The 18,511-nt window shown below is 37.5% G+C and overlaps 1 protein-coding gene across 3 annotated transcripts in view; it reads left to right on the plus strand.

The window, feature by feature from the left end:
• Positions 1 to 18,511, plus strand: part of LOC122575526 (ABC transporter G family member 20) — a 49,211-nt gene that overhangs the window by 7,767 nt on the left and 22,933 nt on the right. Inside the window, exon 1 of one of the 3 annotated variants that reach the window (XM_043744574.1) lies at positions 8,653 to 9,162. The exons of 1 other annotated variant lie outside the window; for it this stretch is intronic. Coding sequence is in view for 1 of the 2 variants with exons in the window: in XM_043744572.1 (XP_043600507.1) it covers positions 14,262 to 14,344 (83 nt within the window). In the remaining variant the exon portion in view is untranslated. Of the gene's footprint in view, positions 1 to 8,652; positions 9,163 to 14,246; positions 14,345 to 18,511 lie in introns of those variants that run through there. One more of the 3 variants, XM_043744572.1, reaches the window with a different exon arrangement.

Raw genomic sequence — 18,511 nt, forward strand, 5'->3', positions numbered from 1 at the left:
TAAAAAAACTGTTAAATGCAAATTACGTTTTGCTGTTCCCTTACATACCGATTCTTGTTGCGAGAATCAGAAGGAAAGGAAGTCTGAAGACACCTCGAGAGATGGCACCACGCTTACCATTTGTGTTACGTGACGAAAGATAAGGGAAATTAGCATAATTCAACGAGGCACGGGTATCTCGTTTGCATGAAAACGAGCATCGACTAATAATTATTAAAGAGACAATATACGTTGCCCGATGACTCAGCATCGGCGCATTACATAAGTATAATTTCATTTTTTACGCGAACAATTATAATAGCTGCGTCAATTTTTTCACCCTCCTTTTTATTGAAAATAAAACAAGAACAACACGAGTAACATATTTACCGATAAATACGTAAAGTCGGTGTTATTAAATAGCAAAAAAAAACAAAGGACGTTAACAAAGAACATTGAAGTCATAACGTATAATTATTTTTTTAGAGTGGCAAATGTAGTAACGATAAATGGTATAAGGATAAACTTGTCTATTAGAAAATCGAGAATGTAAACGAGGAATAAAATGTCTCTATCGAGGAATAAAGAAAAGAAAAATTAAACTCTAAATCGTCTAAAACTAATAACTCGACGAAATGATTGTCGCATCTCGTAAAATATTATCGCAATAATTGTTAACGCGATAAACACGCGCGACGCGTGCCACGCTTCGACGTTCGTTTCAAAACGAACGAACGCTCGTTGAATGCATTTATCGATAGCGCAATTAAATACGAAATCTTCTTGCTTCTTCATACTCAAACATTTTTCCTTCGCTCGCGTTCTTTTTTAATGCAAATTCTTCTGTATGATATTGATTCAGTAAAATATTCAACGTCATGTTCGTCTGTGGAATTTTAATCGCCACAAAGTTCTTGCGAGAAGATTTTTGAAATAAATTATAATAAAGAGAAAGATTGAAAAACGACGACGTTCTTTATATTACAAAATTCTATGGATATTTATCGCGAATAATATGACGCTCACACTTTTTTAACACAAATTGCCAACGTTATATAAGTTTTGTGAAATTTGATAAAAGCAATTTATTGCCAAAACATTCTGCAATATGCGGGACCTGTCACAATTATGTTTAATCGTATTGAAATCTGATAAACCTGTTGTTTATTTGACTTTCTACGAAAGTCCAAACTGATGCCTGACATTATCCGACGAATTCTAACGTAGTCACTTTCTCTAATAATCGATTCTCAAAACCTAGGTGATATTTTTTCAACAATTCCTAAATCTTTTCAAAGTTAACAAACGTTTAATATTTCTATAGCTCGTGTATCATTGCGAAGAGCGAATGTACGTTGGTTCGCTAGAAACGTAACAGGGAGCTAAAATGAAGTAAATTTTTGGCGAGATCGATTTGAAACGGAAAGTTTAAAGTAGAAAATTATTAATAGCTCGACCATTTGCCACTGAAATATTTTCTTATTCGTTTTATTCCACACACGCGTGCGTTATATGTATATACATATATATCATATCACGATACTTTATTTAAGTTTCAAGAATTTCTAACGAAATACCGTTTATGTAATTTATCAAATCTTGTTTATCAGACATCGTTCGATTCACCCACGATACAATACATAGTTGCAGACGAATAAAATTACTATTAAGCGTTATAAACTAGTCATTCTGACCAATTGAATAGTTCTAGCGTTAAAGAAAAAGTTACGAGAATTTTTAAGTTACGACATTCTTCTTCTTAAATATCACGATAATGATAAATGAAACGACACCTGCCTTACGAAAAATAATTCAAGCTTCCAATATATAGTTCATTTTTATAAATATCTCAAAATTTTCAATTTCTCAAATATACCTATCGCTCTTCTAGCGATCCAAAGATATGTAACGGTACAAGCTTCGTTAAGCAAACGGCCCAATCTAGTTATTTGTTTCTCCTCGATACGATGATCGTCTGGATTCATCGAGACAAGACACGCGGGCGGTTAATTGAAAATCACCGAGTTCTATCGACGGAATTGCAGTTAGGCCACCGAAAAGTAGCACAAGGCTACGAAACGAAGAGGCTCGCACAAAAGGAAAACCCCTGTCTTTCAGTGGCTGATGCACGATCATCGATGTATCAACGTTTGAACGCTCTTCCTGGCATTTACGTAACACAGCAGCCGGACTGACCGCTTTCACATCTATACCATACCTTTGGCCGCATTTAACGACCCGCTTCGATAATGTCCCGTAACGGTTTCTCAAGTCTGGCCCGTCCTTCTTTCCCAGAACGGTTATTTCAGGGTTAAATTCACCGATCTGCTTACCCGATACACCTTTGACTTGTCGCGTCGTCTTCACCCTTCAAACTCTGGCTCGCTGGTCCTTTAACATTGAAAATTGTTCCATCGTTACACGTGATTCGTAGCGTTCTGTAATTAATCTTTCGAATTTTCAAATGGTATCCGATGAACGGATTCAGGATTTTTCTACCAATTCCTATTCTTTACGAATACGTCTAAATTATCATTTTTACGTGTTATGTTGCATTTTTGCACATTTATGCTTCTCACAACTGCATAAAAATTCAGAATCGGACGATGAAGCGGTTTCGCCAAGAATAGTAAAAAATGGGAAAGCTTTGCGCAAAGGGTAGAATCGTATTTGCTTCTGGCGATTACAATAAACAAATTCCACGCACGCTGTTTTCAGTCTCTGAGAGTATCATTATTGTGTTTATCCAATTCTAGTGCGTATAACAGCAGCCTACGTACGCACGTGGATCGCGTGATCCCTCTGAACTCGATAAAATTCGACTCGAAACGTTGCCTATTTACGAAGAATTTGACGCCATAAAAATGAATGCAGGTGGGTCGAATTCTACCGCATAAAGGATGCTATAGGTGAAATTTCACTGCATGGGAATTCTGTTTTTAATGATCGTTCCGTAATAATATCGCGCTATTATTTGTAAGCACTGTTGGTAGCGATAGCGCTTCTATTTCTCATCTAACGTCGATTAATAACACAACAAATTTGTGGAAAATCGAGCGCTTGATTCGATCTTACGTACAGCGTCTAGGAAATAGAAAAGAAAAATAGATAAAATTCGACTTCGTTGTACACACGAAACACGACAACGGCGATCGATGAGTGCACGCGCACCGATCCACACTTTCGCTTTTACTCGAAGAAGCCCGCGAAGGTGGCTGACACTAACTCGACACGAGACCTTGCAAAGACCTTCCCCTCCATCTTGGATTAACCTGCCATCGATAAGAAGATGTGTCTGCGTTAAACGAACTACGCATACCGAATAAACTGCAACTGCCTTGTCCACTTTGCATCGAACCGTGACATTAACGGATACACTTTTCCACATACCTGTTACGTCACGCTGATTATGTACATCGTAGGGTGCTCATTTACGCGTCTGCTTAACTTATTTAGCGATTAAACAGAAAATTTCTCTAGGTAATATCGATTTACGATAGATGATATCGGTAATTAGAATCTTTTTGTTAGTAGAATCTTCTTATGGAAATAATCGATTATTAAAGAACAGATCAATGGAAAATTTAAGACAGCCTCTGGTGAAAACGATCGAAGAGTAATGACAATAGTCGAGTAAAAAATGTAAAAAGTTATCAAATTGATATCTCGATAACTTAATGGATCGGGCAGAATCGTATTTCACCTACTTTTGGCCAAATGGCTTGGTTCTTGCTAGTAATGACAGTTATGTAAAATAATGCTGCTTGATTATCATCTCCCTTTTTCCAGTCGGTAGGTATTTTTATCAACTCGATTCACGGTTGATAATGAAAACCGACGTATTCTCGCATCTGATGGCCCACGGATCGAAGAACGGTAAATCGCTTTCATTTTTCGGAGTAGCTGAGTCGACACGGGAAAATGACAGATCGTTATCGTTTTCGTTTTTATGCGATTACAGTTACAGCTTTTAACATTTGGGTAATTATGGTGATTAGTGTGGAAGATCGGGGCTAAAGGCTGTTACTTTGAGAAAACATAAGAAACAACTGGAAAACGACGCAGCTGTTCTTTTCGCTATTCACTAATTTAATGTTAAACTTCTTATATTTCAGAATCTTAAGCTTTATATATCATATATCGCCATAGGTTTCTCATAACAAGTCATTTACTTCTGGCTTCTTGGGGTAAATAAAAGATAATAAAAGATCTTGATGAAGCATTTCATCTCTTAATGAAATGAAACGCGATTTTACGAATAATCTTTATCTTTGAGGATTCGAATCGACAAAGTTTTATCTTCGACAATTTTTATCACGAAAAATTGTATCATCCAACGACAAACTATTAATCAGCTTCCTACATTCTACAAACAGTAATCTAAATAGGCTAATAATGATCTAATAATTAGGTACATGAGTCATTGATAATATTAAACCTAATTAATTAATTAGCCTTCTAGAGAGACGAAATAAAAAATCATCATACGACTGGTCAGAATCACAACGTAGGAGATTTTCTTTTATTTTTGTTTCTTATGCGTTTAGCACGAGTCAATTTTTTTACAAAATACGCATCGAAAACATTCTCCTCTGGGCTGAAATTTGAAATAAATCTTTAATCTTAATCCTAAATCTAAAGGGTTAGTCGTAAATCTAAATCTCTGAGGGCTAAGCACGTTCGACAATCCCTCGAACCACATAAACAGGCTAAAAGTTGTAAACGACGGTTGCAACGAAGAGAGAAAGAAACCAACCAAGAAGAACCAAAAAGGTTTCTTCGGATCAAATTTTACCGCACACTCGTAAACTAATTTTCTACGATAATCTATTTCACGAAAATTTATAGAATATTCGTTAATCACGTTCCACGTGTAATTTCTGTAGCATAGAACGGTTTCTATCGGAAATTGTTGGAATATTTTCTCGGTGGGTCTTTAAGAAAATCTTTATACATAAATCTTTTACTCTGTACTTTTCCCTGCCGATATATTCTAAAGATATCATGAATTTCGTGGGCGGAATTTCAACAACGTAAATTCCTTAAATAACACAAACTGAAAGCTCGTGATCTGACTCGCGGTACCAAAGAACGTTCTCTATTGTTAAATTTTTATTATTATTATTTTTCTTCTATTATTAAAGTTTTCCTAACGTTAACGACAACATTTTCATCGTACGATCGTCGGTCTCTGGCCTCACGATTTCTTAGTACTTGCAAGTGAATGTAAAATTTCGTGACATTTGCAGCAATTTATATCAACCGATCCCGAGTATGAAAATTTGAAACTAAAGCCTTAAATGCCTTAAATCGAAAGGAAGATCGATGCGACGAGCATTACACAACAACATTACAATATTCCTAATTTATCTATAAATGTATAATATAAATATACGTTAAACTGGCATTTTATAGTCTCATCGGATAAATACAATGCAATGAGGCTTGCTCCGTATGTTCAAAGGTATCGATAATTCGTAGAATCGTGGCAGCAATTTTCGAGAGAAAAAAGATGCATAATTTCCTGTTATTTAATCAGGCCTACATTACGTCAGGAACTGTAGCCGTGTTACGCAATGCTGGGGAAAGTGCAAACCGTCTTGACCACTATTACGCTTGCTATTTCTCGATATGGAATGAAATTGTTTGTTGATCGCCATTGGCAATCTCGGCTAAACTTTGCCGATTAATTAAACGATTTATTCGCTATACTATAGTTTATACTAGCAAAACGAAACGTTGTTCGATGGAGCGTGACAATTCCGATCGGCTTTCGAATGGTTGACGATTACGCACGAAATTTCTCTAACGAAGAATTCAATTCGAAAATCGTTAGGTAGCAGAGGTTCGAATAATTTCTCTGTCAAACACAGTGAATCGAATGTGAACCGATTGCCTTGACTGTGTAATTTCTCGTTAATGAAAATACAGACTCTAATATGGTACGATAGAACGTAGTGTCTCATGAATACATTTACATGATTCTGCTGAACGTAATTGCGAGCAAAGTGAATTACCATCTCATGAAATCGTGACGCAAGACATTTCATTGAATCGATGAAAACAAAAAGAAGAAAATGTGATCTGCAAAGAGCAGCACATTTTTCATCGAGATTCGCAGCTTGTCGAACAATACTTGAAACGAATATCATCAACGATCGATCTCTTCAGCGTTTCAATTTAGAGTTCCTTGGCTTCTTTAGAGACAAATGTCTCATTTCTATTTATCTCGATATCAGATTGTTGAGCGTTTTTTGCTCAGCTGGAAAATGAGATTACAAACAAAGAAAATAAATATGCGATGAAATAGTACTCTACGAATTCTTAATTCGTGAATTCACCGTAAATCACTTGCACGTATTCGCGGAAACGATCACGTGGTAATTTATCGGTGAAAATAACAATGATTTGACTATTCTATTATTCGAAATTTCACATTATAGAAGGCAATATTTTTTCAATTACGAACAAGGTGGCAACACAAACGTTTACCCTGGAAAGCAAACAAAATGACAATGTTATGTCTACTTATTTAACTTATTTTTCTCCTGTGCCCTGCCCACTTTTATAAAAAGATATCTGAAAAATTCCTTTGAATACTAAAAGAAAGATTAACTAAAGACATTTACAATAGCGCGAAAGTTAGAAAAAATTGTACTGAGTGATAGAAAAGGCTGCGCGTGAATAATACCATAATGGAAAATCGACGACGACTAAGTACGAAGTTGAATCGACATCAACTGAAAGACTTGTGACGCTATTGTATAGTAGTTTGTTTGTCGTAATTAATTTTTGCCTATTTGCCGACGCAAGAAATAGCGTAAAATCGTGCGAACGCGATAAAGAATCGTCGAGGATTTTGCAAGTATAATGTCTGGAATCGTTACAAGCGTCTTTGTTCGTAATACGCGACGAGATGATTCCGTATTTTGCCGGACGTTTAAACGCGTTGACGCGAGGAGACGTTTTGCATGAAAAATTGCTCTCAATTGCCTCGCCTCCGCGATGACGTTGTTTCGCGAAACTCTACGGTTCATCCACAATTGTAAAACATATCCAGTCGCGATCTTCGTTTGCGTAAATTAAACATTTAAATCGACGAATGCATGATGTATTAGATCGTTACAGATAAAAATTAACCCTTTGCACTCCGAATTCTATTTCAATTTCGTTACCAGCAGCTCCCAACGCTTTGAAGTGTTTTATTTGAAATTTACTTGAACTAAAAAATAAGACAATTTAAATAAATAAAGGAAGAAAGAAATTCACTTAAATACCAGTTTTATTCATACTATTGTTGTGTTTTGTAATTTTTAAGCGTATGATATATCTCGAAACAATTTCCAGGATGCAATCCTGGTTTTCTTTTGCACGTTTCACAAAAATAGATGGACATGGAAGAATTTCGAGTGGAACGCGACAAAGGAGCTCCTGAGATAAAAATTGATATCGAGCCACACTTGACATAGGAGTGCAAAGGGTTAATGGTATTCGACGAACGAGGTTATTTTTAGAAACGTGACACGAGAGTTCAACGGAACTATTATACTTTCAATCGATGATTCATTAGTATAATTACTATTGTATTTTATATCACAACGGTGAAAATCGAACAACAATAGGTTTGTTTTGATTAATTAGTGGAAATCATCGTGTCTATTATGTCCTCGTTCGCGAAGACATCTGTTCCATTAACCAGCCAGTGATTTTTTCGCCTAATTGTATAAGATTCGTCTGATAATGATAGGACAAGTACAGAGAAAGAAAATAGTAACCTAGAAGTACTTGGACGATCAACTGTTTCATGGTCACCGATCACCAACTACAACATGCGTTTCTTCCCGGAACACGTACATATACTTGGAAGTTGTACGATGCTTACGTACAAGCAAACTTGCTTGTACAAAAAGCTCAAAGTGCAGGAAAATCAGTAGATTTTAAATTGGTAGATGAATCTGCAAAACGATCGGCCCAACATTCTGCTAATGATGTTTTCGCTATATATATATATAGTGTACCATTTAGTCGTCCAACATCTTTACCCAAAAGATTCTCTGTGAAAAAGAAAAAAAAAAAGAAAAACAAAAAGGTAGATCGGTGCGTACGAAATGTCGTTTCCCCAAAGATTTTATTTCATAAATACCACCGATTAAATTAAGTAAAAATATCAATACACGTGAGAAAATTATATTTGGAAAAAAGTGATACGTGAGTTGCTGGAAATATCGACGAACGATTCGATACGGAGAAAAGTAATTGCCAAATCGACAAATCTTTTTCATCGATCGCGAGGACAACCACGATATACCATTTTATACCGTGGCATATTTCTTCTTACGGTTTTTGTATCATTTCTTAGACTAAATTTTCCCTCAAAGTACACCTTAATTTTGTCTACAAGAATGGCATTTGCAGCGGTGTAAAGGAAAAAACAAAAAGAAGAAAAGGAGAATTAGCATGGAAGTAGTCAAGGAAATTGAACGATCAAGCGATCCAAGAAAGGGGCGAGTGACGGATACCATCGGCGTAGATTAATGGGGAGGAGCACGCGTGAACGAAAATGCGGGACGGTCGAAGGACGACAGGTAGAGGGAAGGTGAACTCGCGACGGAAGAAAGAAAGCCGATCAGTCGAACGAGGACAGACCTCGTGATTGGATGTTGGAGTGGAGGAGCACGACAACGGTGTGTGAGAGCGAGAGAGAGGAAGAGAAGGACGCAGGTTGGCTCGTTAAGTGGCGAGTGAGCTCGATTTTACTCGCTTCTGACCGCTTCAGTCTCGCGTCAGGACTCGAAAGGTGCGGAGGGCACGACGATCCTGCCACAGTACTAGGCATCCTCTCCAGCTGACACGTCCTCGCGGCTCAAATCGATCTCATAGATCAACGTCCAGTGTAGAACGTGCAATTATATATGTGTCTCTCAGTCTTGATACAACTTTGTTGTGTTGTGTGTTGGTGACATTTTCTTCAATTTTCCTCCAATTCTCGTACCTTCTTCTTATACATGGTCGCAAAAATCTACCATACGAATTCGCTTATGCGCGCCTGATAATACCTAGTTGTAAAACGTCGGTGGCATCTGGTCAGGATTACACCTACAGGATACTCTGTCCAAGATACGCCAAGAAATAATACATCGAGAGAAGAGGACACTACGAGATCGTAGCCAAGTTCGATCCAAGGTATGACATTTGGATTTGTCGCGTCTCACAAGTTTATTCAATTGGAACTCGAACAAATTTGATCTATCACGGAACAACGAAATTAACCGTGAGCTTTCCCGCGACACGATCGCGTCACGTCGAAAACGTTCGGCGAAAAATGAACGAGTTCGAGGTCGCGTAAGGTGACCATTAGTCGAACGTCCGGCGCCCCTTCGCTTCCGTTGAAAAGTGAGAAAAAAAACGCGTGGACTTTAGCAAAGCCGGATTCGCCGCAGGAAATTCGAAAGCGATGATGGCAAAATCGCGATCTTAACCAACCACGATCGATCCCCACATAAACCATAGTGAATTTCATGGATTGTTCGGTAATTCGATTTCACGTGCATACGTTTCTTCTAAGTTTCTTCTATTATTCGACTATTACGTATCCATCGTTGTATGATACGACGAAAGAACGATAGATCATCGACTTAACCGATAATCCCTACTTTCACGCTAGTTACGAAGGTAGAGGAAAAGTAAAAAGCGGCGAGATCGGCGACTGATTCGTTTTTTCCACGATCATGAAATTATCACCCGTGGAGTAACGTTATTTTCTACGTTTCGGCTCTGAGAAATTTGATTCTACTATTTTCTCTGTAATTACAAGTATACAGCCGTGTTCACATCCTGCTCGTTCAAACAATCGCGTAAACCACCGTTCAATTATCGAATTGATCAAGATCCACGATTAGTCGATCACCGTAGTTTACTTTTTCACAGCGTAGCACAAGAGTATCGAATACGGTGTTATAAAATTTATGTTTTAAACAATGTGAATTATTGAAATATACAATGTATAATATTATTACGTATGTGTGCACATTGAAGCTGATAAAGGAGAAAGAGATGGTAAATTCATTATTATTCCTTGCTTAAAATTCAGAAATGAAACATCCTGTTACATATATATCTATGCCTATGAAATTTTTTTGAATATTAATGATTTTTTAAAAATATTCATATAGCAACCATCGTGATATCTCATGTTAATATGATCTTGTTACCATAGAAACAAATTTCAAAATAAAAGAGCAAAAAATACGAAGTCCCGGTAGGTCCAAAGGTATGGTTGACGAAGTTCTATAGAAAAGAAAAACACAACTGTCGAGACAAAAAATATTTTAATATTACGACAAAGCAATCTTTGACACTTCAAATAACGAGTTTTGAAAAAACATTTTTAAATCTAACATCGAATAAGGAAACAATTTTTCCAACGTATCGAATTTTATTCCATTATCATAAAAATCAAGAAATGTAAATTCTTATCTACAGTTTTCGTTCATTAATATTCATATCTTAATGTTCGTATTCGATACTATTAGAAATCGAAGACATCATAGAAATAAAAAACAATTTCGTATTTTTCAAATTATTCGTTCTTAGTTCTTCCTCGTTTTATTACACCGTCAGAAATGATCGTTTCTCATAATTTTACTAGCATTCAAAGTGACTCAGCGGTTTCCTCGTACGCACGAAATAGAAAGTTATATGGAAGAATTGCAGCATTTTGACAATCCTGGAATGCACACGCAGTGAAATCGAACGCATTCCCACGTTACTTCGCACGCGTATTTTCCTACAATTTTCTTTCTTCGCCTCAGATATCTTCGAACTCACAAATCCTGCGTGTTCTACGGGCCAGCGTAAAAGAATCAGCGTCGGAAACTCGTATCTCAGCGTATAAAACCTATCACGCGATTGTCTGCAAATGACTTCTTGCTGCTTTGATCGATAGAAAATGCGGCAAATGTACCTTCGTCGAGGCGAATCGAATTTCGATCTCGACTAATTTAAAATTCCAGAAAAGAAAATTTTTCGTACCAGAGTTGACAATCGAATGCTAAATAGGAATTTCGCGGTATCTGTCGATCAAGATCGAGAAAGGAATGCGTAGTAGAACGCAGAAGGTGCAGCGTCTTTTGTTCTCTTTATGATTCATACACGAGGTTCACGCAAGATGAATCTTTCGCCGTGTAACGCGAACAAGTTCAACGACGATGTTTTCATTGTCAGATAAAAGACAAATGGTGTGTGGGAAAAGTTAATTATCGTTTCGGTCTATAGAACAGTTTTGTAGAAAGAAAACGCGGAATAGTAGCTAGAGAGATATACTTTCTCGACGATACAAAGAAAAATGTCTAAAACGATGAGACTGTCGTGATCGAAGAATCATCGTCGCTATGAATTTGCCTTAAGAACGAAAATTATGACGTTTGATACCTATCTGTTTTATGACGTTTGACAATATCTGTTTTTGCTCTTAAGATTACTAATCTTTCGTTATTCATCTTCTTCGAGAGAAAATTCCTCTCACATTCGCCTGATACCTATGATTCGAATCGGATTGAAGCGCCAGTTAACTAGATCGTATAAATCTAGGTTCCTCGTAATCCCATGCAACGTGAAATCGAGAGTAGATCGGTGACCTGAAATCTCGGCGGTTTGTCGAATCGAAGAGAAAACGAAACTCGTGAAATACACGATCGAGTGCCGGCTCTCTCACCAAATGACGATAAATTCCGCGGGAGAACGAATTTCGTGCGTTCGATGGAACGATTAATCGCTATCCGGAACGATTCTAGAAAGTAAAACGAGTTGGTCAAACGCGTAGCCAAACAGCAACAACGCGACAAAGTCCGGCTAAAAGTCAACGAGAAACGGGGAAGGAGCTGTTGAAAATCTCCGAGCGATAGCTTCAAGTATGCGATAAGTAGATTCGAACATTGACGAAACAAATTTAAATCTTCTACGAATATCTCGAAAATGACAAAAAAAAAGGCAAAGAAAGAAAGCAGTTCGGTATTTGAAAGTATCACGTGACACGTAATAATATAATTGTAAAACTTTTCTGTGATAAGCCCGAGCCACCGTACGACGATTACGAAAAATAACAGCATCGCAGTTCGGTTTAAAATCAAGTAACATCGTAAGATTTTATTTACTAATATTTTAGTAATATGTAATTTTCTAATTTCTAACATATTCTACGACGAGTATTCAAATCCTTGCATGAGTCATCGTATCTTATAGCGATATCCGAACCTTATAGGATGAGTTTTGGGTATTAAATTCAATTGGAATTTCTCGGTCCCATCGCTACTCACAGATGGATGAAACAGCATGGATGGACAACCTCGTTACTTTTCGGGCCACGTTCGGCATCGTGACGCGCACGCCATCGTTGTGTAATTTCGTGTTATCGTAAACGTAATCCCCGCCCGATGGAAAACCGTCCTGCTCGCTTGCGCAATCGCATAATTTTACGAAGGACCGACGAACATTGTGTAACGAAGGAACGAAAAGATCAGCGAATCGAGACGTACATGTTTTCCCGTGACGATTTCGATTGCGCGACGCGTTTCGTCTCATAAGCGAAATTGTAGCTGCTGCGCGGGCGTCGAAGTCACTCACGATCAGTAAGTAAGCGCGACGTTGCGTTGATATTGAGCGAGAGTGTCATTTTCTTTAAAATCGTCGGAAAGTGGACGGTAGTAATGAGTAGACTGCAGATGTTTATTCAAATTCAAATATTTGTGAATACCAAGCAGGTGGTGTTTGACTAGAATATAAAATATTATAACGTGTACATAAACTATTACCATTTTATAGAATTTTCCATATTGTACGTACGGATACTAAGTGTATATTTCAGACATATAAAAAATATTCAAAGTATAGTACGCTCGTTATAATATTCAAAGAGCGAAACAAATCTTTATTCAGGTTTCATTTCATTGGCCGCGTTCGTAAAATGTGAATTTGCATGAAGATTCGCAGTCTAATAACGAGTGAAAGTGTCGTTTTCTTTAAAGTCGCCGATCTTCGTTGTGCAGTTTCATTTTTGAAGATGAAGAGGCTCGAATCGAATTTCTTCTAATATTCTAATTAGTAAATTCGAAGGACAGTACTGTCAGTGAAAGTAAATTCTCTTTGTATTCTTCGATTATTTTGATGTTCCGTTGTCTGAATAAGATCGATGAACGACGATGCTTCGATTTGCTATCGATTAATTTTCGTGCGCATTTCACTGGACAATTTTTGCGTATCGCGACGACTTCACTGGTTGTATCGGGTTATCGTTTCGTCGATCGAAGCATCGAAATCACCGATAGACGCCTGCTGCGGATTTTCACGTCGTGTCGATAATTGACTGACATTCCCGCGGGCTGCATTCGAATAGCAAGATTAAACAGCGCCGCGAAATTGTACAAAGGTTCCGTGGAACAAAGACTGTTATACGTGTCTGCCAGGTTCGTCGAAGACTACTCAATCTTTATAGTCTCGTTCAAGTTCTGTTCTAATTTCATTCGGTTTCTACAAATTGAAATTCGAAATTTCTCTTGGCTTAGCCACGAGTGTTATCAATTCTACGTAGTCGCGTATCGAAACAGATCGAATCTCCCCTCTTGGCGGATGAAAGTCTTCTTGCTTGTTATTAAAAAGCGTGGCTTGACTATCCAGGTTTCCATGCGCAAGAATTTTGTGGGGCATTGTTCTTTTCTCTGTAGAAATCTTGATCGTATTAATCTCTATTACTCTGCCTTGCCGCTTCTTAATTATTCCATTGATAAATCTGAACTTCTTTCAGTCTATCGTCTTTACGAAGAAACTATATTTCTTGCCACCTCGAGGCAATCCTCATCGGTATTCTTATTCTTCATGGTGAAACAAATATACGTATAACATGTAGCAAATAGTATGATACACGGTAGGTAGGTAGGTACATCCAAGTACTGTATAGTATGCGAATAAATAGAATTGAAAAGATGTCGGCGCCCTTGTTCCTCGTAATCGAGAGATGCGTGTAACGATACGACGATAATATTATAAATAAAGCAAAGTATATTTCCACGAATAATTGAAATTGGGAAAAAAAGAAACTGAACGTTCGTTGCTCGTAATCGAAGAAGAAATTCGTGTTTCAACGAAAGTTAATGCACTGCGCACAATAGAGCAGCGAGTAAAAGCGTAAATCCGCGGCGGGCAGTCGACTTTCCTCGACAGAGCACCAATTACAATTAGGTACGAGGCCGCGAAAAAAAGAAATGCTTATTCCAACGATTTTACTAAGTATGTCGGCCGGCTACTGGAGAAGCAAATCGAAACGTCATCATAAAGTGGTTACGCAGTCGTTCGGCTACGTTCCCCTAACATGGTAAGCTTGCGTTACAAATAACAAAATCAACGCGAATATTTCGTACGATTAATAACAATGAGCCGCGGTGAAATCGATGATCTTCGTTTCCTTGCTCCCTTTTTCTTTGTTTTTCCATAGGCAGTCACGAAAACCAATCTGCCGCACGATTCCTATAACATTATTAACTTTTACTTGCCCCGCAGCCGTCCGTCCAATGCTTTCTCTTCTCATTTTCTCGATCATGGGTCCACTGATTTTCTCATCTCTCCGCGTGATGTACACGATTTCAAAATCGCGTAATCTCAGGTTGATGAACTGTGGCGAACAGAAAGTCAAGTAACCTTGAAGATCGAACCATTTCATTCTTTAAAGTGTCTTTTGGTACGTTCAAAGAACGTCAAAGTTTCACGTAATGTTACTTATCGCTGTATAAAAACTACGCAAAAGTTGCGATAAATTTAACGTTGCGTCGCTTCTGATCACGGAACTTTTCGTCATTTTGTTTCTAAATCAGACATCGATGAATTCGAAATTTGTATTACCGTTAATCGAATCAGGAGAAGACCAAATTTCTTAAAACTTTTATTTATAGCTATTCGATCTTGTCACTTAACTACTTAAAGTGGCGGCCAATTGACGTAAGCACTTTTTGTCTCAATGAAAGTGCATATATAAACATATATTAATGTCGCGAAGAGGAGAAACAAACACTTGCATATATCGAATAATTGTAAAAATAAGAAGCCTGAATAACCAGCGATTTTAACTAGTTCGATAGTTGCTATATTAATGCAATGTCGCTTTTAACGACGACGGGTTTAGTTTTGTTATTTTCATTTTCAAAGCGATACTATTTCATGAATCTAAAATTTGTATTAGAATTGATCGAATTAACGGAAAATCGAATAACCCGAAGGTCTCATAGATCAACGATCAAAGATCGATCGTTTAATTTCTTTACCTGATTTTTATTCAAAGGTATTCGATCTTCTACGTGACATAATTTTGTTAAGCGACATCTTAATATCTATCGAAGAACATCAAAGATCCATAAAATGAATATATCGCTCTAAAATCTAGTTAAACAAATAAAGAGTTTCTTTGCCTTGTTTTCAACATTATTAAATTAGTAGCGATACTCTTCAAGTATCAATCTACAAACCACATTACGGCTAATCAGATCGCTGATATACGATTTACTAACGACAATCGTCACGAGCCACATGAATCATGGTCGCTATAATCGCGCTGATCGACGAACCGTGGCAGTCGTCAGGTTCTAAAGTGCAATTGTTCTCCATAATCGGACTGGTTTGAACGACGCGGTTCAACCTGTTACCACGGCTGCAGATTGTTTCGTGATAAGTCACGATTTATTCATCGACACCCTTTGACCGCTCTTTCGATCGAAACACGCTACTGTCTTCCTTCTTTCCATGCTTTTCTTAAGAAAACGTTAGTCGCATCACGAGCTTTTTTACGAATTATCGTAGAATTGAATATTTCACGCAGCGTACTAAATTATTTGAAAACGTTTCAACTTGCACAAAAGAAGTTACGTGATATTTTGGACGCGTGTTTGAAGTTAATTATCGTTGATTTTTTACATTTTTATTAAGAGTTATGGGCTATGTTCATCGATTATTTATATAATTTTTGAATTTAATTATGTACACTCAACTTTGACATTATCGATGGTCATTCGAAAAATTTCTTCCGTGTTGTTGGAAAAAGTGGATTTCATTCCCGTGGAATGACGCAAACTAGGTGTCATTCGGTTTGGTTGAGTTTCTACTCGTCGTATTCTTATAACGGCGGTCAAAGTACATCTGCCTTTCAAACGATAAATCGACGAGTTCGCGAAGGAAGTTGAAACAGTGTTGCGGACGTCTTATCGCGTAACATCTTGGCTTTCTTACGTGATTTGCGCGTTTTACTAGGTACGGAGACAAGAAAAACTCGGGCAAAAACATGTTTGCTTGATAGTCATGTCACGTAGAAGGCTGTATGAAAAATAGCGTTGTATAACTAATAAAAGATAGACGATTGGCATTCAATAAGCGAGAAACAGAGGAAAATTTTGGTTAACTATAACGAAAACGTAAAAAGCAACGTTGTATTTTGTATTCATCGATTCAAATATTTTTTACTCTATCACATTCTTTTATCTTATCGTTCGACGAATCTCTCGAGAAGACGTTTCAAGAAAAATATCAAAGAAACTTTCAACGAGACGTTTTCGTCTCAACGGTACCGTAACAATTGAAAATTCTCAATTTTCTCCTCGAATCACGGAATTTATCGGGTAACAATCGGATAAAAATCGTAAAAATTTGAATTTGCATTCGTAAAAATATTCAACTGCTTATGTTGGAAATCTCCATTTTTTTCGTGTTTTTTATCGTTTCAACTTCCGAATCACGAAACGTCACCAAGGTTCGTTTAATGAATCATGCGTTCCAAAAGATCCAGTAGCACGGAACTCCAGTTGCATGACACGAAAATCAGATCGAAGGGAAACTCAATTGCGAAAAAGAAGCGACGAAGGTCAGGTATTTAACGAACAGCGAATTGTTTGTCAAAGACTCGCGCTTATCATGAGAGTCACGCTCGAAATCGACGTCGATGACGGATCGGCCAGATGTCACTTCGAAATTGAGTCAAGGTAAAGGCTGACGGTTCGATTATGGAAAAAAAGGAAAGAACAAGAAAGGGGTTGGAACCTCGAAATGGCGAAGCGTGCGATGCGTTCGACTCACAAGGCCGATCGATATATGGGACGTACGTGTACGAATGTTGCGACCAATCGATAATTTACGCGCGTTGCCACACACATATGCCACGTGTTATCGTCGTATTAGATAGCTAACATTTTTTGTATGCTACTGTTGCATTAGACGCGTAATAGACAATCGTAAGATGTCGTGATCAGGATGAAATTTATTCGTCGCGGAGATGAACAAGCAAAATCCGTTTTTAATATTCCAGTATTTCCTTTCATTAAGAAATCCGAGTGTCTATATTCGAACGTCTTACATTTGCTGATTTTATATTGTAACTTTTTTGAAATTTGTTCGGCAAACTGCCACGCTCGACGATCGGACAATCAACGTGGCAACACCATTTTTGATATTTTTCTGACTAATACGTGCGAGAGAAGATACAGTAGAGTCTCTCTTGTCCGAACACTCGTTGTTCAAACGTTCTATTATCCGAACATAGCATTTCCCAGCAAATTTCCCTTTTTCCATTTCGGATATGTAAGCTCGTGCACGTTGTATAATTTTCTTTGTTCGATCGAGTGGATTCTGATTATAACAATTTGGTATGAAACTAACAACTATCGAAACAACATACGACATAATTAAAAAGGCTGGAAATCGGTGTAAATGGAGTAGAATTTAGCAAAGATACATAACGTGGAAAAAGTGTGACGATCAGAGACATCGGAAAACGCGATATCGAAAATTATCTAAAGCGCGTAGATTGCTCGGACGCTGGCAACAATAGAAAAACTGTAAATGTACTGACGTAATGAAATGCGATAAAGACGATAATGAGGATATTATATGTGGAAATCATATAAATGGAAACAGCGTAAAACAATTTATACACACGTAAGTGGTAATGGGCACGTGTGTTCTCGCGTCAAAGTATGCGTGCCATTCGAAAAAAAAGTTTCGACGATTCAAAGTACGAAAAGAATGCAACTACGCAATTACTTAGGTTGAAGAAATTATGTGACACAGGAGCCAAGAAGATCTATAAGTATTTAAAGAATCTGTCAATTGGATAATCGTAATCTGTATTTGAATAAATGAAATTTCACATAAGAAACTGATTCTTCTATTATCCGAAAATTCCATTATTCGAACGATTTTGTCTCCTTGTCAGTTCGGATAACGCAGGCTCTGCCGTATTTGACGCGACATAATCGAAAAAGGAAGTAACAGAAAGTAAAAAGGGAAAGGGATTCGAGCCGGAAAGAATGAAAACTTTAAAAATTAGTCGGTAAATTTCACGAAGAATTCGGAAAAGAAACTAAAGGGCGTGAAAGTGTTAATAACAAAGTTCAAAGAGGAAATAAAATTCTAATTTGAATCGCGGTCATATTCTACGCGTTGCTTCGTGTCATTTCATACGATTTAACGCGTCGTTGAGAAATCACTGGAGCTCCTTGATCTG

This window comes from Bombus pyrosoma, linkage group LG15, assembly GCF_014825855.1.
Source record: "Bombus pyrosoma isolate SC7728 linkage group LG15, ASM1482585v1, whole genome shotgun sequence".
NCBI lineage: Eukaryota > Metazoa > Arthropoda > Insecta > Hymenoptera > Apidae > Bombus > Bombus pyrosoma.